The sequence below is a fragment of the Gavia stellata genome, chromosome 2 (assembly GCF_030936135.1).
Source record: "Gavia stellata isolate bGavSte3 chromosome 2, bGavSte3.hap2, whole genome shotgun sequence".
Lineage (NCBI taxonomy): Eukaryota > Metazoa > Chordata > Aves > Gaviiformes > Gaviidae > Gavia > Gavia stellata.
In genome coordinates, this window is record NC_082595.1 from 37508359 (window position 1) to 37525925 (window position 17567).

Consider the following 17567-nt stretch of genomic DNA (forward strand, 5'->3'; position numbering starts at 1 on the left):
CACAACTTCTAATATAAAGCTCTAAAGCTTGCGTTTACTTTGGAGCTGTTCTTGAAGATAGTAGAGACCACAGTGTATATCTTATGAAGTACAGACAATTCAAATAAAAATATAAGTGGATTATTTTGCTCATATTTTATCAATAAAGACCTGATAGAGGAGTATTGTAGTCCATGGAATGGAGTCTTATGCTCATGGGTTTTGCTAAATGTAAATTGATTCAGAAATACGGTATTCTCTTTCCATGCTTACTTTTGTAAATATGGTCATCAGGCCTTCTTCTACAATAGAATTAACTTTCATTTTAGTGTGTGTAAGTGTAAAATGGGAAGTCTGTATTAACAGTCTGTTTATAGAAGTAAATGCACTCTGTAACCACTGATACTGTTTGGTTTTGCAGGTTGTCTTCTGAATTTTGGGTCTGAAGGTACCCTCTTGCTTTCTCAGCAAATCATGGACATCGTTGGCTTTCTGAAGTCTCAATTCATTTGCCACCTTCTGATCTGCTACATATTTATAGTGTCAGGACTGATCATTAACTTCATTCAACTCTTTACGCTTATACTTTGGCCAATCAACAAGCAACTGTTCAGGAGGATCAACTGCAGGCTGGCTTACTGCATTTCAAGCCGTAAGATTTCATTTTGTTTTTTTAAGTATTTTTATATTTTGTCTTGAGGGAATTGGTAGAAAAGTTCCGAAACAGATTTCAAAGTAACCTATATAAAGGTCATTACTACTTTCTACAGCACATGCATTTGTGTGAAGAGGTATATGCTTTGTTGAAATGTCCTGTTCTGCTGAAATGTTTTGCTCTTTTGTATTGGGATACTTGCTTGACTCAGGATGTTGAAGAAAGAATGCCTCATTTGGCTATCCATCATGTTCCATTAAGCCAAATGAGAAATATTGACCAGATAATAGCTGAACTTGCTGAGATGCATTATCTGTAGACTTACAGTGTTAACAAGTCACTTCCAATAATGCTTTCAATCTTATCATGCGTGATTTTGTTTATGATCTTGGTTTAAGTGTTTCATGCACGAATACTCTTCAGGACTGGGAAATAACAGCTGAGATCCACCTTGTGCTCCCAGGGTGGGTGGCAAACTGGCCTCCTGCTGATTCTCTGCACCAGGTGAATTTTGCATAAACAAAAGATCTGCCAACAATGGCACAGTCCTGTGGACAGGTGCGTAAGGGCTTTAAAAGCTATTGACTTAGCTTCTAATGTGCCTTTGTAAATAAATTATAGTAATACTAATACCTATTCTTGTGCTATGAAAGGGGTGTTATTACACCTCTGGGTAAAGTTACACTATGTAGGCTGCAGGTTTGTAAATCCCTCTGAGAGGAAGGCCTTTCTTTGCATGGGAAGAGGCATGCTAATGCCTGTCCACTGACTGCAGCAAAAACAAGATGGAAACTGGCTCTTCTTATGACTGAGCTTTCTAGAAACACAACCAGTGGAAATTGAGAACTGCTTCAAGTTCATTATGTTGGCTTGTTGTTATGAGACAGTAAAGCTAATTCCTTCCATATACAACTATAAGCCTTGCAATGTGAGAACTGGGCATCCAAATAAGACTCTGTGGTAGTATGGGGGCCATGTTAATCCTCAAGATTATTTTGTTCACCTGCATGCAACCCACTGCCCACTTGGAGTTCAGAGGAGCCCTTGGCCATTTTGCTTGTTGTTCTTACCAGGGTGGTACTGGGGCAGAGAGAATTCTCTCCTCTGGTGCAGTTGAGTATGTAGGAAGGGGGGTGGGAAGCAAGAGGACCCTAGAGAGGCAGGGCTTTCTTCTTCCTCCACTTCCTTCTGCTTCCATCTTACACTGCAGAAGCAGCAGCCTGCTGTTGTTCAAAGCATGCCACACTGTCCTTAATATAATCCTGTAGTGTTCAATTTATAAAACAAACTGAGTTATGTTTGTCAACATAGATGTAGCAAAGAGCTTTCATAGGGCACTTAGGACTGCTTTGTTAGCCTGTTCGCAATGTTGTTTTGAGTAATGTGTGCAAAATGACTTTTTCTCGAGTGCTACTTGTCCATATAAACCTTTGTTATCTTGGTTCCACACACCACATCCATACGAAGCCACTGGTAAAGACTATGAAAAGTCTACAACAAATACTGGAGCAGAATTGAAGGCCAGATTTGATAGTCATGCAAAGAGAAAATGTTGTTTTGAACCTTTGGAGAGCTATACCATCACCTTAGCCTTCTTGTTCTCTCTCAAACTACACCATGAGGATGGATGACTGTAGAAATAGAGTGTACTAAGGAAATGCCCATGTTAGTTTTAATCTAGATAAAAACTCTGCTACTGGGGGCAGGACAGTTATGGTAGCATAGAGATCTGAGTAGGCAGGTGCCCAAGTACCTACCTGAATGGTGAGGTGTTTGTTGCAGCCTGTGTTGAGCTCCATGCTGCTGTGGCAATGTTATTCTCAGCGCTTGGGCCACCTTGGGTATCTCTAGACAAAGCATTGCCATACCTCTTTTCTGTAATGTGGTCTTAGCTTTCTTCCCATGTTCCCTGCAAATCTGAAGGTAGGGGTTTACATGACAGACTGGGGGGTGCCCTGTTTCTAAGTTCCAGTTGTTGGTATTGATCATTGAGCTGTGCACAATAAGGTAGATGATTAGCTTTCTCTAAAATCTACTTTTGTTAGAATGATGAATAACATTGAATCTTTGGATTCTTTTGCTCTCAAAATTAAATTCATAGGAGTATAAGGTGTGTGACAGATTTTGTTAAATATAAAATATGCTTGGAGCAGAGAAGAGTGTGTATATATACGTCATCATATGGTAATGTTTAATTTTCTAACTTTGTCTTCCCTTCCTTATAAGTAATGTAGTAACATACTTAGCACTGCATCATAAAAAAGATCTAGTGAAAAATGAGGAAAGTGACAGGAGTGATCTTACCTTTTTTTGCTAACAAGGACAATATAATGTGAGAAAATATCTGATTTACTGAAGCCATCAAAGTAGGGACAGCAGGAGGTATTCCTCTGATTTAAAAATAATATATGACAAGTTATGAACTCTGTAACAGTATATTGTTAGCCTCTACAGCTAGATTGCCTTTTAGTGTTTAAAAAAAAAAAAATTTTATTAATATGGGGCAAAACTATGCTCCAATGTTCAACAGTCTGCCTATCTAAATTTCATGGCTTCAAGGTTTTGTTTTTGTTTGCCCGAAACATACTAGTAGTTAGCAGTCTTGCAAAGAGCTCTCTGGATTGTACCTCTCCCGAAAACATGTCTGTCTGTAAACAAAATGTATCAATATTTGTTCACAAAATAATGCTGAGAGATCAGTAGATTAAATATTTCAAGCTATAAAGTACACTGCAGCCTGTATTGGTGTGTTTTCCAGCTCTTGCTTGCTTCATTCTGGGGTCTGAGTCTTCTTTTAGGGGCAGGGGTGCAGAAAGTAGACTTAGGAATGTATGCCATGATACTGAAATAAAAACCTCTTGCCTCTTCAAGTGATAGGCTGTATAATGCCATTCATAAAATCAGTCAGGATCCATTTTAGGGGTAGTGGGGAGATCACACCATTTTTGTTTGTGGATGTGATTTTTGAAATGTTTTTTTTGTTGCTGAGTGTTCTCGTCGTATGATGGCATGTGGCCCAGTATCCTGCTGTTGAGTTGTTTGAATTATTGTCCTGCAAGCTTGTGTGTGCATGACCACATAAGAGCATACACAGTTTCCTTCTGGTAGATCGTATTTGCTCTTATGGTTTATTTCCCTTTTGAAGCCTTCCAAAGGGTCCAGGTAGATCTCTCTCACCCTGAAATGAGTTTTGCCCGCAAAAACTATTAGTTTCCTTTGCTATGACAATGTAGATGTTTTCTTAGAGTAGAAATCATCTAAAGTGTCATCTACTCTAATTTGTTAATGGCTTCCTTCAGCATGCTTCCTAATACCATTTTATACCTGTTAGGTACTTGTGACAATGCTGCTGGTTATCTGTACAGTTCCCCACTGAGACCAAACCTTGAACTTCTCTACTTTAATTTGGAAAGACTGAAGGAGCCAATCACTGCAGCAGGTTCTCCGTTATTTTGCTGGTAGAGTAAGATAATGTGTTTGTTCTCTGCATCCATCACAGCTTGAACTCCCTTTTTTCCAGATTGTGTTAGCGGAATTATATTCATTACTATGAGTAAGTCCTCTGCAGTGCCTAGCAAATGCCTCCCTGTTTTCCCTACTACCATTAACTTGCTGTATCAACTAATAACATTTCAGTCCCTCTCATTTTATGCCACTTGCAGTGAGTTGTTACCCAGTTTTCATAGTCATTCAGGTGTTGACAGTGAGTTTCAGTGAATCAACCAAGACTGTATGCTGATTGCAGGCATGCTGTGTGAGCGTAGGGCTATTCTGTTCATGAAGGTGCGATTGAATGACATCTGTGCATGACCTTTAGCAGAGTTCCTAATTCGACCTAAAAGGGACATGGTCTGTTATGACCAACTCTTAGTTTGGGAGAAAGGGACTGCTTTCTGGGAAAATGGATTTGAAAAAAACTTTTGATACTGCTGCTTTCTATTCAAGACTGGTGAAGAGCTAGAGAAGCACTTAGTCTGATCTTTAATGAAAAGAGCATCTTCACTGTCACTGATACTATTTTGCTGTTGCTGGAGCCTTTGTAGAGGTTGCTTGTCTTCATTTTCTTTTTTTGTTGTTTGTTTGTTTTTGTTTGGTTGTTTTTTTTTGTCTCAGATTCCTGATCTGAAGAAGGGTGATGGTCATAGCCTGCAGACTGGAGAGAGGGATGGTAGGGAAGGAGTAGAAGGTGAACTGCATTCTGTTTGGTGTCTGGCATCTCACATCACAAAGTTTCTAGCACCTCTTGTTAAGCATTAGATCTGGCCAGCGAGCTTCCTAGATTCCTGAACTGGGGTAAATCTGGAGTGTTTGTGTGAAAGTACTTCCATCTGACATGACATAACTCAGGAACATGATACCTAACGATTCAAGTCATAGCACAGAACATGAAGACATTAATATTTGTACAAGTTTGGTGCTACAGTTATTTATTCATTAAGGACGAATATCAAAATTAGAGGATCAAATTCTTCTTGAGAGACATTGCATATTTGTAGAAACCCCATTTTTGCTATAGGGCTGATTTTAATTGTTGAAATGGTACTAAATCTGAAGGATAGCCTCTTGATCCTACGTAAGCTTCCTGCAAAGATGCAGAGTAGCGCATTGATCGCCATCACCAGTTACAAGCAAATATGAACTAGCAGTAATCCAACCCTGTCTGGGGAAGAACACTACCTCCATAGGCAGAACCACTGGGGAAATTTTGAATTCTCTTGTGTTTGGTCAGGGCATAGATCTACTGGTGTAACATTCAAGTGAGGTACAGTGTGTCTTGTCTCATTTGCTGTTGGTTGGCTACATCTTCTACCTCCCTGCTCCCTTTTGAACAATGTTCACCACTGAAAGTATATACCTAGGTGATTCTCCCTCTCCCAGAAGCATGAAAGTCACATAGCAGCAAGTTGTTGTGGAGTAGGTTTTCAGGCTCATCCTGCAGGAAGGATTTCAGCAGCTGGTCCATTGAAAGTATCTGGTGTCTGACTAACTTTCTGCAGGAGGATTTCCAAACTGGTAGGAGGCAATATTTCCTTTCAGCAGGTACTTGAGGTCTTTCAGTGTGACACTTGAGGTGAAAGAGCTTTTGAGTGCACACGCTTGGTACTCCTCTATGTCTAGGTGGTTATTTCCTGTGACTTGTTTGCAACCTTCAGGTTAAGGCTTTTTACTTCAGGATTATGTTGTTTTCTCACTTTGGAGACTGTTGCAAGGTAGCAGGGTCTTGCTGGGCAATCTAAATGTACATTGTTGAATTTCCTTTACATCCATCTTGGCATAGTCTGTGATTAAACATGTTTCTTCCAACACTGTGTTCAGAAGTAGGAATCATTTAACCCTGGATAAGAAACCAAATGGAAACATGTGCAAAACAATTCTTTCATCTGCTTGGTTTTGGGGAGGCAGTTACCCTTTTGCCAGACCCATTCTGGTCCTTCCTGAAAAAATGTTGGAAACAAAATAAGGAACCACAAAGGGATAGAGGTATAAGAGATTACAGTGCAATTGTTTGTGGGTAGATTGTTTTCCTCTTCTGTTAGCCCATTTTTATTAGTACTTTACATCTGTGTGCTTTTTCTGTACTCTGTACTGCAAATTGCATTGCAATGTCAATAACTAACAGTTCCTTTCTCTCATGGTGTTAAAGAGGTGGGAAGTACACTTCAGTCTGATTATTTTTCAGCTTACTTAGCTGTGTTTCTGAACTGAATTTCCAGTATATTGCATCTCTGAGTGTGGGGTTTTCTTTGAAAGTTTAAAAAAACAGTGAGCTTCCTAATAGGTGAGAGTTTGTCCATTGTACGTAAATTTCTTAGTGCTTATTGGTACTTTTGTAGCTCTGTTAAAACAAAAAAATCCACAAATCAATATGTACTGCTAATGAAAGATTTTGATGAATGAATGTATCTGCCTGTGTTAGGTAAGGAAATATAGATTGTGATTGTACAGACTTAATTTCTTGCTGTCACCTCCAAACAAGCTTACCCTTGGTTTTTCGGAAAGCGTGGGAGAGCTGCAGCTGTGAGGCTTTTGACAGGGACTCTCATTAATAGAGCTTTGCTGCTGTAGAGGAGCTCCTTTCCTGTACCACCCTTGAATGCTGTAGAGAGTCTTTTATTGGATTTATTTTTTTTTTTCTTAGAGCAAACAAACTCATACCATTCTCTGACATTTTCCAGGCTGTTTCCGTAGATCATATGGTGTCTCATCAAAAGACGTGTAATGTGCTAATACTCTGTAGTTTGCTGAGGACTCTATTGCCAAACTAGCTGTAGTGAACTAAAGATTCTGTTACTTCCTTCAGACTCAAACCATTTATCTGTAAGGCCTATGTGATAGACTTTTGTAATGCTATTCTTTGTACAAAGGCAAAAGATAGGGAGGGGGATGTTAACCTTGCAGCATTCAGAAAAGTGCTTTCATTGCCTGGATTGGGTTATATTTTCAGAAATTGAATGCAAACTGATCTCAGCTGAATTTTTATCAATGAGTTGTCCTACCCACTAAAATATATCAATTAAAGTTTTATTATTTGAACATGTATTGCCTTTTGTGCTCATAAAGAAGGAGGAAGATACACAGGCAAAATAGCTGACATACCTCTTCAGTTTCCAGATGTTCTTAGTCTATCTAGAGTTTAAAATTGAGACCACAGTACATTTTCCTTTTAGTATGACACTATATTTTCAGTATTTTTTTAAATGCTAAGAGTTCAGGAAATTTCTGGTTGGATTGAAGCTTACCATGGAGTTTCTGTCTTGTGTCTTCATAGACTCTGACTCAGTGCTAGAAATCTGCATTAATTCACACCTAAAATTCAAGGTTTCCTGAAAGGTGATTTAAATTTCCTTAGTTGTACAGCGATAGCTTGTAGCTTCCTGTAGCTGCATGCAGTCCTCAGGTTAGAATTAGAAAGGCTGGAATGACAGATCCATGAGTCTTTGAGATACGGACTTTATTCTGATAAGAAGTGATAGATTTCTTCATGTGGAAAGCAAAGGATGGTTGATAAGTAGACCATTATGCAAGTGCAAGTGAGCTGAAGGGCATGTCCCAGGAGCATCCCAAGCTGTGTGGGTTACACTAGTGGACTTACTGACTTAAAGTTAATGGGAAGGACAAGACCTGGTATGTGCTGTTACTCAATGTATGTGCCATGTAAGTGAACCCTTGAAAAGTTCTTTTTCTATGCTGGAAAGATGGGAATTGGACATCTGTTAAGAGCAGTGGTATGCTAGGTTCTTCCTGTGTTATGTAGGATATTGGAGTGCCGTAGTAATCTTCAGGACTGTTTTTCAAGGGTGGTTCCTGTGAACAGTATGAGAAGGTTGAAAATACTGTTGAGTATTTTGTCGCAAATGAGGTGGGAATGATAATGCTGTCTCTGGCCTTCATACAAAGAGTAGGAGTCAGGATGCTGGAGTCTCTCCTTTATTTCCAGCTTGTGTCATTGTTTTGTTGCTGTAGAAAAGTCCTGTAATCATGACTGTATTTTTAAACAGGGAAAACCAAAAAAGGGGTAGGAAGGTTGTCGGCTCTCATATATGAGCAGTGCCTGTTGCAGGTGGGTACTTTTGTAGGCTGTCTTTCTTGAGATAGGAAAAATAAATGTTGTTAGAAGAAACCCGTGGGATCAACTTGTTTGTCTGGAAGGGCATTTTTACTGAATTCTGGTATTACAATTGGAAGGTCGTTCCTACTGCTCCCTTTGGTGCTTCATTAGGTCTTCAACAAGGAGTCCTGTGTTGGCCTTTGGGGGCAGTCCTGGTGAACAGAGGAGCAGGAGGAAATGCCTGCTTGATTGTTATCTACACTGACTGATCCTGTTGCCAGGAGGAACTGCTAGTTTGTAGAAACACAGGAGTATTGCTAAACTCCTTGGGGAAGAAGGATAAGAGGAGCCTTCAAATGTGAGACAAATATCTCTGACACGTGGCTGTTAAATAATTAATTTCCCCAAAGGGTTTGAAAAGAGCATTTCAAAACACTGACTACTGCAGATCTGTATGTGTGTTAAACCCATTGTACTTGCAAGGCTGGCGTTGTTCCACACGCTGTGTAACTTGGAGAGAAGCTGTTTTGTAGGCAGATTGTGTAGGGATAAAAGACAGAAAAAAGCTGTGAAATGAAATGTTTGAAGTGTGCAGCTGTTTTTCTGAAGGGAGGGTTGCTTTTAACTTTCAGCATTGAGATAGTTTAAAAGGAACAGTGGCTAAAGAAATGAACAAAACTTGTTTCTGTATTCTTCTACCGTTCTAGCTCAGGACTGCACTAGAGAAGGCAGCATCAACTGAAACCTCTTGGTTTAGGAATACATACGCTGACTTAAAATTTTTTCTTCTTTGCCTGAAGAAAAATTGTGGTGTGCATTTTGTGGGTGTTACATTAGAAAGAGAGAATCTATTTGGTCAAACTTGAATGATCAGTGTGCATTTTGAGAGGGAAGGCAGTATGGGAGTGGGAGCTGGGGGGAAGCTGGGAAGTGAGGTGGTGTGCACATACACGTGCAGTAACTGGAAGGGTCCTGTGCAAGGCTCATGCCCAGATCAGAGCTGCTGGCTCAAATACTAGAGGTATACCTTAATGTACAGGTTTTAACCACAAGTTCTCAGTTCCTATCATAGCCCCTATAAGGATCTGAAACAATCTAACTTTCAGGATACGTTGAAGGCTTGTGCGTTTAAGATCTTGCATTAAATCTGATTCTGATCTTGGTTCCCAAGGCAATTACAGCTTGGCTGTGTTACAGGAACACAAGCTTGCCTTATTAAACTGTCTGTAGTTTATCTCGTTTGGTGTGTTTCATCTGAGAAAACATTGATGACACTCCATCAAAAAGGGTGAAATATTTTTTATTAATAAAGTGTTTGTTGTCTTCATTCTGTAAGAAAATGAAATGGATTGTGTTCATGGAGCTGAGGCACAGCAAGCACCAGAACTATCATTGTGTAATGTCGGCCTTCAAAATTACAGCCATAACGTTTCAATAAAACAACATATTTTTCACTTACTACACTAGCCAGTTCATGCATGTGTATATGCAGGTTTTAATTCTATGATTAAGCAAGCATTGAGGTTAAATTGCCAAGAAGATCAAACCACAGTTAAAGCTTTAGCTTTGTAATGGCCCTAATCCTTATTTTGTGTAACTCTGCATGGTGTAACAGTGACAACACTGGAGTCGAGGGTTATTTTTATGCCAGTTGAGGATCTGGCCAATTTAAGTAAATGTCAGTGTATATTGGGGTAGGCGGGGGGGGGAGTGGAAAAAAAAATAATCTGTGTACTATCAGTCTTCAGAAATTAATGTTTCATTATGACTAATGTGAAAATCGCATTTTAGCTTAAAGTTGCATTCGATTCTTTACAGAATCAGCTGGGGCAGTAGGATTGGCTTTTTTTGGTTGGTTGGTTTGTTTTTTAACTATGTAATGTATCATCCTCTCTCCTAAACTGTGGTTTTTTTTTTTTTTTTTTTAATCTTGAAGTTATGTTGACAAACTACTAAGTGTTGGGAGGAGGTGGTTGTTATAACTTGAAAGTGGTAGCTTTGTTTGTACTTCAGTATTCCAAATGACACACTAACAAAGTGTTCCTTTTAGCATATTATTTTTTGCCAGTCACCGACTACCTCTGTGTAGGGCATGCCTTTGTGCAACTATCAGTGAGCTACGCTTTCAGCAGCCTGTGTGTGCCCTGTGCTCTATAAGAGAATGCTGCCTTGCATGCTTTCCTGGGGACTGTTTCTGTATGCTGCATGCCCTGCCTTTGCTCTCTACATCTAAAAGTTGAGCAATGGCAGTGGGCTCTGTGGCCAGCCTAGGGCTCCCTCTGTGCCCCCCACCTAGGGATGTTAGATGAAACCCTGCTTCCTGTCCACATTCCTTGTTGAGTTGTGTGGGCTTTTTTTCATAAATGGCTAGCTCTGGTTTGAAAATCAAAGTGTATTTTAAAACGGAGTTTTGAACTTGGTTTAGATTTATTTTTCCTTTGCTGTTTTGCTATTTTTTTCTTAGCTAAGAGCAGAGAGAGACTTCCTCTTCAGGTTTGGGGCTGGACCCTTGATGTGGACCCTCTGTAGAAGAAGCTTTACTCCTCCTGTGCATCTTTCTCTGCAAGAGGATGTACCTCTTGCAAAAAGTTCATAAATCAAAGTTTTCCTTGCTGAACTTTAGGATCTACTTGCTTGGCCCACTGCTGTACTGTGTCAAGGAGTGATATGATGTGCTGCAGCATCTAGATTTGGAGGACTCTGGGTTCAGTTGTTCTTGTGTAGAAGCCTCTATGCAAGCTTCATCCCACAGAGCCAGGCTGTTGGAGGAGCCTTTGCGTGCCATCTGGCTGGAGTGTTGTCCTCTGCTCCTGTGCTGTTTTTTCACAAGCTTCTCAGTCACACCCTTGGCAGTCAGAAAAAAATTAGAAGGAATGATGCTCACAGCAACCTAGGTCATGAGTGATTTCTGTCCTTCAGCTGAACTTGCTAACATTGCTTCTTCCACTGCTATCAGGCTACGTGGCAATTCCAGTTGGGGAAAGATCAGAACTAGTAAAAATTAGTTTTCAAATAAACAGGCCCATAATAAGATAGGACTGGAGTACTCCTAGGCCGTTCCTTCTTCCTGGTTCTGTTGTGGCGCAAGCTGTTGCAAAGATGCTGAAGCAGCAGTGTTGGTAACACAGGAGGCTATTGTCTAAGCCTTCAAATAAGGTCGGCAAATTCAAATGCTAAATAGTGTTTATTTGCACTGGCTTTCCACTTTCCAGCTTTTTAGGCAAGACTTTTAGGCAAGATCCAAATGGCCTCTACAGAACCTCAAAGACCTCAGGCACAGTGCCAGCTGGAAACCTAGGAACTCTGCAGTCTGCCCTTGATGGGTCTGATGCAGCCATCAGAAATGGTGCTATTACTGTGCTTCTCTTAACTTCAAGTAGCTAAAGTCCCGTGAGAGGTCCAGATGACCATCAAGAAGGGTTGATCTTTAAAAGCTGTAGGTCTTCCTAATGCAAAGAGGAAATGTCAGCCTGCATGAGTTTAAGCAGAGTAATTCAATCAGTTGTAAATCAGTAGTGTGTACGGCCTGGAGAATAGGAAGAGGTTAACTTTGTCTCCACCTTGCAAGCTGATAAACACTGCATCCAAGTCAGTGAGTCACGTGGGTCCTGTGTATCTTTAATTTTGAGAAAATTGGGGCAACAAAGGTGGTAAAGATAATTCAGAAAGGAATTCTCTAGCTAAGTTCAAGGAAATCACTGACTATTGCAATAGGCTGCTGCCTTTGTTCTGGGATTTTTGTACATTTTGGTCAGTTTGTCATGGGAGAAGATTCAGGTACCTGATATACTTTGTGTAATATTGTATCCCGTGCTTAAATCTTGACGTTTTTCCATTTTTTTCTGTGATTCTGTTGTGCTAGAAATACTTGTGATAAAGTTGAAAGAAACATCAATAGTGCATATGCATCTGATCTTATGATACCTCTCTACTCCTGACACATGCACGCCTTGTTTGCATGATGGGTCTTTATTTCGCTACTACTGTGACAAGTCAGATCGTGACTTTTAAAAGAAGCAATAGCTGTTCCTCCTATACCTACTTGACATGGTATGTCTGGCTGCTACTCTTCATAATATGCAAAACATTGAATAGGAAAATGTCATGGTTACCAGAGAAGCACAGCCTGCCTTTTGTAAGTGGCAGAGGCTGTTTTTTTGGAAACTGAGTTGAAGAACATAAACTCTGAGCCTGTTGATTGTGCAAGGTTGCCATGTAGCACTTAAGCTAAGCCTCTGTTTTCTAGGAAAATTATTCAATACAAATAATTCTAAGAGGGCAACACTGTTGAAGCAGACATACAAAAGCAAGAAGCTAGTTACCTCTGTGCGCAGTATTTCTGCAGTGTTCTGTTGAGCCACTGGGACTACAGAGCAGGATGCCGGTAATGCGCTTTTTTTGTGGGCACCCTTTTAGTTTGAGCAGTGAGAGGTTAGGCAAGTTAGTGGTATCTTCACATCCTCTCCTGTTGGAGCACACGAGCTGCAGGCTGTCTGAGCAGGTCACGGTGTTCTGCCTGTGGATTTGTTTTCTAACTTTCTTGCTGCACTTAAGTTTTGAAGAAGTATTAATGCGCGCACGATCAAACTAAATGTGATTTGAGAGGCACTGGTGTGGTGTAGTATTGTTGTATACTTTGGGTGTATGTCTGTCTTAACAGCATGTACTACTTCTGATGTGTATTACATTATTTGGTAAGAAAAAGTGGGGATTTTTGGAAAACTTCAGCTTGAGGGGTTACACACTACAGCCAATACAAAAATTACAGCTTTACGTGTACTTGATCGGTATATTTGATCTGTAGTACTTTAGTTTTAATTCATGAAAGCCATTTATTTGATTTGTAGTTTCTGACCTTATTGTCCCTTCAAAGAACACTTTGTAAAAGTCACTGTTACGGATTAAGAAGCTAAAATAAGCACCAGGACATAGTTCTTGTCTCTCAAGACCTCACGTGATGAGATGCTGTAAGATTACAGGCAGAGACAGGGAATTCATGGAATGCAAGTGAAAAATGAGTAATGCTTTTGTTCTGAACAATGTCCTCAAAGTGATAGAAGTTCTGTGGCTATTCACCATTAACTCTGATGATATAATACAGGTACTCAGCTTTTTGTTTCCAGTCCTGAAGTTTAGATAGCATATCATGTGCACAAGAAGACTAACTAGAAGTTATCTGCCTTGACTTAAGTCTAAAAATAAATTGTTTGTAGCATATTATTTCTGTTAATACGTCGGTATTTCTTATGAGTGTGCTAGTTACCTGAAATCAAAAGCCAAACGCAAATATTATTGGAAAAGTACAGAAACCTTAGATGCTGTTGCCCCTAGTTTTCTTGTTCTGCTGTTCTGCAGAGACGGTAATTCCATCTTTTTATGTGTTTACACCTCTATGAAATGTAACTCTTAGTAACGAGAGGCTTTATTTAAAAGCACTGCAGATTTTCTTAGTATTTAAATTACCTTTTGCTCAGATTCCTAATCAAATTCACTTTTTTTCCAGTTTGTGCTAGACATTGCTTTCTTTGGCAGCTGGTAGTCTCTTTTATCATCAGTCATTTTTCTCTGAGATAAATTCACATCCTTTCTCATCAGTAACTGAAAATGCAGGTTAGTCATGTTGAAGGCATGGATTTAGAGCAACAAAAATAGCGGCGTTTTTCTCTCTTGACGTGCCATTTTGTTCTGAAAAGCTTTCTTTCCAAAGTCCAAATTTTTGATTGATTTCAAACTAAAGAGGATAAACTTGCTTTATGTAGAAGTTAAGACTGTTGTAAGAATACATGCTAGAAGGAGAGAAATTATGTGAAAATAGGTTTCCTTCCTAAATATGTGGATTAAACATGAAAGAGTCAAATAACTTCCATAATCTTTAGATGATCTAATTAGTACATCAAAGCAATGCATACAGCAAAAAAAACCCAGTCACATGAATGTGTGGGCTGCTGTTCTGAGTGAAAGTATGAGTCCTAAGTATGGACAATGTTGACAGCCCTGTAATTAAGGAAATGCTAATGATTCATTATGTCAAAGAAGTCAATTGTGATTGAATAAATGCAAGTTAAGACTATGACATCTATTAACTTGGTTCACGTTTGCTTTTGTGCATACTTGAATTTTCAGATCCTGGCCCCTGGAAGGTGATTTCAGCTGAGAACTCCTTTGGGAAAGGTTGCTGGCTGGTGCTGCTCTGCTTAAACAGAAGCCTTTACCTATCGCTGCAAGATACTGGCTTCGTCCTTGTCCGGTGAATGCTCGTTGCAGCCTGTGGTAGCATAGCACTGCAGTGTGTTTCTCAAGCAGTCATGGAAGAGAGGAGACATTGGTCTATAAGACTGTCTCATGGGAAAATGTCACTTTTTTTCTAGTGACAGGAAATAGGACTAGAAAGCAGTTCCTGTATCATTGAAATAAATTCGTACTGTTTCTAGCAGCAGTATAATGTACTCTTTCTAAGATTAATCTTGTTCAATTTATAAAGCTGTTAGGTATTTTTATCTGCCAAAGCAATTAGAAGAAGCTTCAGAATATCAGATATCTGTATCTTCAGTCACTTTAGACCTGGGTGTTCTTGTGCTAGTGGCATTTAGCTTAAATTGTTCTTTTTCTGCACTGTTAAACTCCCGCATCCTTAAGCCATATTTGTGGGGAGCAACGCAATCCTCTTTCAGCATTTATTTGATAGTTTGAGTGAGCCAAGCTTTTCTATTTTCTGGTCATTCTGATAGCCCTGGTCCGCATCTGCTTTGTTTCAGTTTTTTCTTCCTGAGCGTGGATGTCTGCTACTGATGTGCTGGCCCAGAGATTATCTCAGTACTGCAATGTGCTATTCCCTTTCTCTCAAGCAAAAAACATCCTAATGCCATCTTTTTCCTTCTTAGAACTGCATAATACGGAGCAGAAAGTTTCAGTGGCAAGCTAATGTTCCCAGATATCTCTCTCCTCTGTCATTGCCAAATTATGAGGCTCTATTTTGTTAGTTCCACAAGGCATCACACAATGATCTGTTCTATTAAAATTAATTCAATTTCTGTTAGCTTACCTCTCAAAGTCATCTGATTCTTAAAGTGGGTTCTGACTTTGTATCATCCACAAAATCTATTATTTTGTGTTGAATGTTTTAGTCTTCAGAAACACTTCAAGGAGATCTTTCTTTATCCAGATTGACCAAAAGGCAACCAAAACAGTTACACTTTTTAGTTTAGTTCTCCTTTACAGCTGTTTACTAATCTAGAGTTTCTCTTTGGTTTAATAGCGATTTCTTTTATTGTACCATGTGAATGGCTTAGTATAGCCTGGGTGCGTTAAATTTGAAGTCTCTCTTTTGTCGACAAAATCAGAGTTATCAGATAATGGCATATAGACCTGCCTCTGAAAAATTATAGAGGGTTTGTTTTCCTAAATTTCAACTCTTGCAGACATCTCTTCTGAGCAACTCTTTTTTTTGTTTTTATTTTGTTTTTGTTCCCATGTAGTACTGAGACCTGACTACTGCATCTGTAGTTGTCCTGATCATTTATCTACTCACCAGTCTACATACTAGTAGTATGTTTCTACTCTATTTTTAAAAACGTGGTGCTGTGCTCAGTCTGAAATAATTTTTATGATGAGACTTCATTTCACCTCTGATTCTGTATTCTGGTAGGTCATCTGGGTCTCCCTGAGTTGAAGTTCATTAGATTGAGTTTTGCATTATCTTTATTTTCATACTGCTTCCTTGTCAACAGTCTTCCTTGTTGCTTTCTCATTGGTGATACTAGGGCAAAAGTGTTTGTTTTATTGTTGGGACACTCTTGCTTATCTAAAGAAATTTCTCTCATCCTGGCTAGGAATGACTGAATGACTGTGTTAGTCATTAGCTGTAGTCATTAGTCTGCTCAGCATTCAAAGACAGAATTTAATCATAAAGAGTGAATTCTTTATAGTTGAACTGGGTCTAGCTGGTATGGATTTTTTTGTTGTTGTTGTTAATAGCCTGTATGGTGCTGTGTTTTGGATTTGTAACTAAAACAGTGTTGATAACATACCAGAGTTTTGGCTGTTATTGAACAGTGCTTGCACAGCATGAAGGCTTTTTCTTTTTTCCACTGTCTGCCCCACCCCAGCACATAGGTTAAGGGTGTGCAAGAAGTTGGGAGGGGATGCAACCAGGACAGACGACCCGAACTGACCAAGGGGGTATTCCATGCCATATAATGTCATGCTCAGCAAAGGGGAGGGCTGTTTTTTGGAAGGCAGCCATTGCTTCGAGACAGGCTGAGCATTGGTCTGCTTATGGGAGGTGATTGCTTTTGCGTCACTCTTTTTGGGTTTTTTTTCCCCCCTTTCTTCTTCCTCTTTGCTTACTAAATGGTCTTTGTATCAGCCCATGAGTTTTCTTGCTTCTGCTCTTCATATTCTCTCCCCTGTCCCACTGGGGATGGGGGCAGTGAGCAAGTGACTGTGTGGCACTTAGCTGCTGATCAGGGTTAACCCACAACAGTCCTTTGTCACACCCAGTTTGGGGCAACACAGCTGAGGAAGTGTTTGAGAAAGGGAAGAGAATAATCTGGGTTCTTCTGAAAGCTGATTTTGCCATAAAACAAAGCAGGGTCAAAGGACCTTCATGAGAGATCCAGTTTTGGGGAATAATATATCAAGATGGGCATCATAGCATCCCAGTCCTCTGGGGCTATAGAGGATCCGAGGCCCGCAGCATCCCGAATGGAAAAAGATATTAGCAACGTATGAGGGTGGCTGAGCAGCTTCAGAAATAGTTGGTACAGAAGTACAGCTCCTCCTAGCTCCTTGGCTTAGCTGCTGACCGGGGTTAAGCCGTAACATATGTTTTTCTCAAATAATATGAAAAAAAATCCTTCCATAATCAAATGAAGTATGGGGTTCATCAACAGACTTCTGTGTCTATCCCAGTGGAATGGACTATCTATCCATTCCCCTCCTCTCCTATTCACTTAAATCCAAACTAACCTGACTTACTCATACTGTCCTCTCACAAAAAGAAATATCATGGCCTCAGTTATTGAGGAACAAGAAGCAAAAAACTACTTTGTTTAAAACTTGAGTTGCAGTCCTGACTCATACTTCCATTCTGTCTCTCCTAGCTTTTTCTGTACTAGCAGATGGGTTCTTTTTTGGCCTCTACCATGCAAAAGTTTAAAAATGGATTGGGTGTTTCTTTCTGATCTCTGAAATCCTGGTCAAAACTGGTAAAATTCTTTGGCTGTGCCCATATAGTGGCTCCTGTGTTTAACAATATTTGTAATTTTTTCTTCTTGTTACCTAGTGAGTTTTTTACTTGTGTTTTCATCTTCAGTTATTTGCTGCTCTTTATTCTCTATATGCTGTAAGTCCTGTAAATAGCTGATGTTTCTTCTGAAAGTTTAT

At 39.7% G+C, this 17567-nt stretch overlaps 1 protein-coding gene across 1 annotated transcript in view; it reads left to right on the forward strand.

Moving 5' to 3' along the window:
* Nucleotides 1-453: 453 nt before the first annotated feature.
* AGPAT4 (1-acylglycerol-3-phosphate O-acyltransferase 4) overlaps nt 454-17567 on the forward strand; it is a 59173-nt gene continuing 42059 nt past the window's right edge. Inside the window, exon 1 of the mRNA XM_059835435.1 lies at nt 454-631. Within this exon, the coding sequence (XP_059691418.1) occupies nt 454-631 (178 nt within the window). The remainder of the gene's footprint in view (nt 632-17567) is intronic.